Source organism: Orycteropus afer, unplaced genomic scaffold (assembly GCF_000298275.1).
Source record: "Orycteropus afer afer isolate SDZICR_OR568_19922 unplaced genomic scaffold, OryAfe1.0 scaffold00020, whole genome shotgun sequence".
NCBI classification, from domain to species: Eukaryota; Metazoa; Chordata; class Mammalia; order Tubulidentata; family Orycteropodidae; genus Orycteropus; species Orycteropus afer.
Window position 1 is genome coordinate 15246584 of NW_006921607.1, and position 7115 is coordinate 15253698.

General features: G+C 44.9%; 1 protein-coding gene across 1 annotated transcript in view; it reads left to right on the top strand.

Moving 5' to 3' along the window:
- LOC103191872 (lipopolysaccharide binding protein) overlaps window positions 1-5691 on the top strand; it is a 30912-nt gene extending 25221 nt beyond the window's left edge. Inside the window, exons 9-13 of the mRNA XM_007934748.1 lie at window positions 1536-1603; window positions 2138-2180; window positions 2442-2505; window positions 3494-3570; window positions 5647-5691. Coding sequence (XP_007932939.1) covers window positions 1536-1603; window positions 2138-2180; window positions 2442-2505; window positions 3494-3570; window positions 5647-5691 — 297 coding nt within the window. The remainder of the gene's footprint in view (window positions 1-1535; window positions 1604-2137; window positions 2181-2441; window positions 2506-3493; window positions 3571-5646) is intronic.
- The last annotated feature ends 1424 nt before the right edge of the window (window positions 5692-7115 follow it).

A 7115-nucleotide genomic window follows, 5' to 3' on the forward strand; every position in this document is an offset into this window, starting at 1 on the left:
ACTCCTTGGAAGGAAGACTGGGCAATCTACTTCCTTAGAGATACCACCTCGGAAACCCAAGGAGGGGTCGCTATGAGTCAGAACCCACTCCACAGCAGTGAGTTTGGTTTTTGCGCCTTGAGCAAAGTCTCTGTCAGTGGCTGTCTCCTCCACCATCCTAGCTTCCAACAAATGACCCTATTTCCCGGGTTCCCATAACCCCAGCTCCTCCCTCTGTTCCGCTAGTCCTGGTGTGGAAGCGGCTTCTTGCCTCCGTTCACTTCTGAGTTGCCTCTCCAACTCTTCCTCCACTTCTCAGCTCTTCTATCACTTAGAATTTAATAAAAACTTAATACAATTTACTATAAATTCCCTGTATTACATTCCCTATGTGTTAAATATTTAGTGGCATCTTACTTCTTGATAAACCTCCAAAAAAACAAAACCCACCACCATTGAGTCAATTCCAACTCATCGGGACCCTGGTTGAGCTTGTGAGGCAGAAAATCGTTCCAGAAGTAGATTTCCCAGTCTTCTTTCCACAGAGTGGCTGCTAGGTTTGAACCACCAACCTTCTGGTTAGCAGTCAAATGCTTTAGGCACTGCATCACCAGAGCTCCTTATTTCTTGATAGACCCCATCCAATAGAGAAGGAATTCTAAGTCCTTTAGGGTCCTGCTTACTGGATGGAGAATTTTCTCTCTTGTTTCAAATTGCTCAATAAATCAAATCTCTGGTGGGATAATAGCTCCTAGATGCTATGTCTGTAATTTGATATAGGTTGTTATTATTATCAAAATTGTTATTATTAATGTATTTAAATTAAACAATAATATACTGTATCATTAAGGAGCTCTGATAGTATAGTGGTTAAGGCATTTGGCTGCTTACCAAATGGTCAGTGTTTCAAACCTACCAGTTGCTTTGAGGAAAAAAGATGAGGCATTCTGCTTTCATAAAAATTTACAGACTTGGAAACTTAATGAGGGTTGTTAGGAGTCACCGTCAACTTGATGGCAGTGAGTCTGGTTTGGTTTTCGTTGTTGTTGTTGTTATGTGCTGTTGAGTTGGACCTGACTCATAGAGACCCCTCCTTGGGTTTCTGAGGAATTATCATTACCAAAGTAGATTGCCCAACCTTCCTTCCGAGGAGTGGCTGGTGGGTTTGAACCTCCAGCCTTCTGGTTAACCGTCAAGTGCCTTAGGCACTAAGATACCTGTGTCATAATTATTAGTATCAGGGCTAAATCTGGGCACTGAGATAGCTAGAAATAACTCTCTTTAGGGATCTCTGGGGATGGGTACTCTATACATTCTCTTGGTAGTCTGTTCAAAGTTTAACTGCTATTATTGTCAGTAATTTCAAGTAAAATGTTCAAATCCAAGTTCAAATACTTATTGAACTTCTGCTAAGCCTTCTGGGAGTCCACAGTTCAAGGCCAAATTTCCTACTTTTACTCATTGAACTGATTCAGTCAGCTGACCCTCGTGGTTATACTTCCTGTCCGTGAGGACCTCCAGCATTCACACCTGTTTCCCTCTCCTGGTATTTCTAGGTCACTAACATATCCGCCACATTGAGTTTCAACACCAGCAAGATCACTGGGTTCCTGAGACCAGGGAAGTAAGTCAGCCTCCTGCCCACCTGGGGTCAGTCAACTGACTCCATGACTGTGGCTGATTCTCCACCATTGGGGGTGGAGGTGTGGGGAGAGCCTCCCACCAGTGTTGCCGTCCCACCATTTGGGAAGGAAACTTAAATTTCATCCCAGCTGCTCCAATCCTTTTGCCCCATTGGTTCTGCCCACAAAGACTTTCTTTCTACCCATCACCCATGACTTCCAAATTTCTGAAGAATTTATTAATACTATGTTTTCTTGATCTATAAATTCGAGACATCAGCTATTGACTTCCTAAAACAATAGATGAAGACTGAGCTTTTACACCACTTCCTCCCCCCTCTGCCAGTCTTCCCAATATGGTTGCATCACTGTTTTTAGCTACTCAGTCATCCTATTTTTTCATCCTCAGCCCCACAACTATCCTTAGCCCTATGCTTTGTCAAACCAGTACCTCCTCCTTTCTGGGGACCCTGAATTGCTTAAGCTTTCCATGAGGATAATGCCTACATCTCTGAATCTTCCCTGATTCATTACAGGCTACAACTGGAACTGAAGGAATCCAAAGTGGGAATATTCAATGTAAGTGGTTATTGTTTTTATTTATGAAATGCCTAGGTGTTAATTAATGTAGGGTCTTTACTAAGCTATTACTATGGAACCCTATAGTAGAAAATGGAAAAGGAAAAGAGCTGATGTAGGAACTGGTCTGCAGTTTGCTTTTTTCGAGTCTTCTGCCGTGTAACACATACAGAACCACCCTATCCCCAGGGTGCCCATGTGAGCTTTGGGATGGGCAAGATGGCACACTTGGTCACAGTATACTTTCCTGTTCTCCACCAGGTGGAGCTGCTGGAGGCACTGATTAACTACCACATTCTCAACAACCTCTACCCCAAGGTCAACGGTAAGAATTGCTACTGATTTTTCCAACTCGAGGGGGGACTTTGCTCTTTGGAAGAAAGAGTTGGACTTGAAATTGGGAAACAGGATCTGCGGACTGTGGGAACTTCAGCAAGTCACCTCTCTCTCAAGTTTCAGTGGCTTTGTCTGTGAGACGGGAGCATTGAAGTTGACCTCATTTCACCTTGGGCTCTAATGAGGGTTGGGGATGGCTCTTTGGAGGATAGGATACCTCCGCATGCAGGAGAAGGTGGACTCAGAGTTGGCCCCATACACACCCAGAAGAGACAAGTGAATGGTTGAGGGACAAATCAACGCAAAGGTCCTAAGGCAGCCTACCTCTGAATTCACATTTCTCAGTCCAACCCCCTTGTCCAAAAATAAAACATAAAGCGTATTGTACTGAACCCTGTTTCCAAGAGACTCCACTTCATTTAGATTCATAGAAAATAGGATGGAGATGGGGAGCAGAGAAGGCATGCTCACCAGCCCCTGACCACTTGTGTACGTCATCCCATGCCTTCTCCAAAACCCAAACCAAACTCACTGCTATCAAGTCGGATCCGACTCATAGTGACCCCTCCTTGGGTTTCCAAGGAGGTATCACTAAGGAAGGAGATTGCCCAATCTTCCTTCTGAGGAGTGGCTGTTAGGTTTGAACTGCCAGCTTTCTGGTTAGCATTCAAATGTCTTAGGCACTACACCACCACACCCACTACTTCCTCCATATAGATTGTGGCTGAGAGCTCAGGCTCCATGTCAGCCTGCCTAAGTTCAAATCCCAGCTCTGCTAAGCTACTTTCTAGCTGTGTGGCTTAGGACAAGTTACCTGGCCACTCTATGCTTCAGTTTCCTTATCTATAAAATGAGAGAAGTAATCATACTTACTTCATAGCTTTTTGGAAATGGGGATACTCAGCTGCCGCAGAGAGTGAACTCTATAAACATTGTCTATATTTGGTGCTTATTAATAAATCTCTCTCGACTTCCAGAGAAGCTGGCCAAAGGCTTCCCCCTCCCTCTGCTAAAGCGAACTCAGCTGTATGACCTTGTTCTCCAGATCCACAAGGTCAGTGGGTTGGAGGGGGCAGGGTGGGTTCTGAGGATCTGAGTAGGGGTTAACCTGCCAGGGTTGAAAGCTGTGACTCAGTGGGTGGGACCTAGCCCAACACTGCAGCTCAGGAAGCCTGGGCTGGGACAGGAATGGTCCCAGGCACTGCTGTGTGCCACGAAGCCATTTAATATCCTTCAAGAATGGTACCGCTGTTGAGCCAGGAGGTATTTGACACAGCCTTCTGCCACCACTGCCTCCCACCCCAACCGTGGGTGACCTGGGGGCCCTCCATGACCAACTTATTTTTAAAATCTTGCAAGTCCTAGACTTGCCAGTCAGGTTCTAAAAGCCGTTTGTAAGTTTTAATTTTTTCTTTTAAACTTTAAGTGTTGGAGCTTTGTTATAAGTATGTTTGGTGCACCCCTCCCATTCTAAACAAGTAATGTAGCCACATCACTGACATTTTAAAAAATTATTCATATACTCATTGCCCCACCACTACCATAGTTTAAATGTTGGTGTGCTGCCTTCCAGTCTTTCTTTTCTTTCTTTATTTGCCCAGCATTTTAAAAAGAATTGTGTTGGTCGGTTGGTTTGGATAGTTGCTCATATCTGTTTTCTTTCTTTCCTTTCTTTTTGTTTTTTAAACTTAACATCGTCCCTCAGGGTCATGCCCTTGTTACAATTTAGTCTCCTTTCCCACAGTGCTAAGCAGCTGTGCACAGTCCCATCCAGCAAATGAACCATAATTCATGTAACTATTTCAATACCAAGGACTGTGTCTGAGTTTTCACTGTTTTATGGTCCATCTGTGCCCCTAGGATCAGGTTAACCTGCTAGAACAGTATCTAAAGGGCAGGGGAGAGGATGAGAACACTGAATCTTTGACCGAGTATTATCTGGACAACAGATGCCAAAACCTTTTGGGGCCCAGAGATGCTCAATACCTGTCTTAGTTTCCTAGGGCTGTTGTCACAAAGTACCAGGAACTAAGTGGCTTAAAAGATATTGATTGTCTCACAGCTCTGGAGGCTAGAAGTTTGAAATCAGGAGGTTGGCAGTGTTGATTCCTTCTGGGGGTTTGGAGAGATAATCTGTTCCAGGCCTTTCTTCTAGCTTCTGGTGACAGCTGACAACCCTTGATGTTCTCTGCTTCTGTCTTCACATGGCTCTCTTCCCTCTCTATATCCCTGTGTCTCTTCTCCTCTGTTATATGGACTCCACTCATGTTGAATTAGGACCCACCCTTCTTCAGTATAACCAAATGTTAACTGATAACATCTTCAATGACCCTATTTCCAAACAAGTTCCCATTCACAGCTTCCAAGGGTTAGGACTTCAACCTATCTTCTGGGGAGACAATTCAATCCATGATGATACCTAACCACTACTAAATGTTACAAGTAGAGTCAGACAGACCAGAGATCAAAGCAGAAGTTGAATGAGAATCCATTCAGTTGACCTCTATTTTCTCCTCTGTGAAAACGGGTTGCTGCCCAAACCTCCCTGGGCTCTTGTGAAGAGCAGAAGCCATGTACGAGAGCTTCTACCACAAAGACTGGCACATGGGAAGTACCTAGAAGATTCATTCTATATTATTATACATTATCACATTCATTAGAATTTTGAGGTCAGCTTTGTCCACTTGGCTGACTGCCAAAGGCAGAGAGCATAGATCACTGAGGGAAAGAATTGAACTTAGCCTGAGTTCAGAACTCCAGTCCTCTGGGTGATGGAAACTTAACACGAGGCAGGAGCAATAAACCCCAGAAGCATAAACCCCAGAAGCTCACAATTTGGTGTTATTCACTAAGGAGAGAAAATTTAGGTGACACAAGGACATTTATGAGGCCTGCCAGGAAGCAGCAGCTTGAGAAATGACAGATAAATTGCTACCTTGGCGTAGGTGGCTGGCAAAAGCCGTGCTTTATGGAGACCTTGGGGACTGAGGCACACTTGCAATTTATGCACTGATCTGGTTTCTGGCAGAGCTTGCATTTCCCAAGCATGGGCCTCCTTTTTAAGCTTGCGATGCACCTTTTTGGAGTAGAAGATGCTCTCTGCCATCCTGTCCTGTCTTGTCTCTCTTAGGACTTCCTGTTCTTGGGCGCCAATGTCCAATACACAAGGGATTGAGCACAAGAAAAAAGACTTGCCAATGGGGCGTGGAGACCACAGCTGGATCTGGGATGTTGCATTTCCAGATACGTGTGCAGTACATCTCCAGAGACTCTGATGATGAAGACTCATCTGTTCTCAGCCCTGGGGGTGAGAGTCTGCCTGGCTTCTACCCCCATGACCCTGCTCTCATGACAGGGGCACCCATGCCCTCTCTAGACTCTGGACTTTCTCCACAGGAATGGATGATCCTCCCCCACTGGCCTGTAATCTCCTAGAGGGAAGACACTGCATTTTTATTCACTGTCTAAACCCACTGCCTGATCCCAGGGCCTAATGGAGTGCTGGACCTTAGTAGGTTCTCAATAAATATTTATTGAGTGATCAATGCAGGAACCACCTGGAACTCTGGATGAACTTCTTTACTGCTGTTATGGTTTGAATTGTGTCCCTCAAAAATATGTGATGGAAATCTCAACCCCCATCCTCGTGGACTGCTAACCAGAAGGCTGGCGGTTCAAACCCACCAGCCACTCCTCGGAAGGAAGGTTGGGCAACCTACTTCCGTAGTGATACTGCCTCGGAAACCCAAGGAGGGGTCATTTTGAGTCGGTCTGACCCCATGGCACATAACAACAACAAACAACAATACTTGTGGATGTAATCCATTTGGGAACAGGTTTTGTTTGTTAACAGGGCCCTATCAGTGTAGGATGTGTCTTAAATCAATCACTTTAAGATATAAGATATGCAGATTAGGCACAAAAGCAAGAAAATATAGATGGGGAAAGAATGATGCCACATGGAGATCAGCAAGGACCTAAAGGAGAGAAGCCGAAAGAGACAAAGATTTTCCCCCAACAGAGACAGCCATCATCCCCTAGAGCCACTGCCCTGAATTGAGACTTCTAGCCTTCTGAACTATGAGAAAATAAATGTCTGTTTTTAAATCCACCCTCTTGTGATATTTCTGTTAAAGTAGCACTGGATACGAAGACTAATAGATAAATTCTTCACTCTCTACCCAGCCTGTATTTACTCAGCTTCTGTTCTCTTTGTGCCCAGTTCCCACCTTTACCTTGTCCCCACCCCCTGCACCCAACTTCTGCCCCTTCCCCTTTGTTTCAGTTCCTGCTCCTCTCTTGCCCACCCCCCCCTTGCATTTAGTTTCCTCCTCTGCACTCAGGATTGGCTCTTTTGAAACGGGCAATCTACCTCTTACATTAAAACACTACTTAAGCACCCTATGGAGACAGGATCGCAGCTGATGCTGCTTTAAGCCTCAGCCCATCCGCTGGACAGATGACACAATAAAACTTTTTTTTTTTTTTTTTTTCTAACAATCCACTCTGGTTCCTCTCGGCATCGGCTACCTAACAAAGACAACTTCCTACCCTCTTCTGGCCAAAGTGGGTTTGGGGATGGTCAGTCCCATCAGTGGT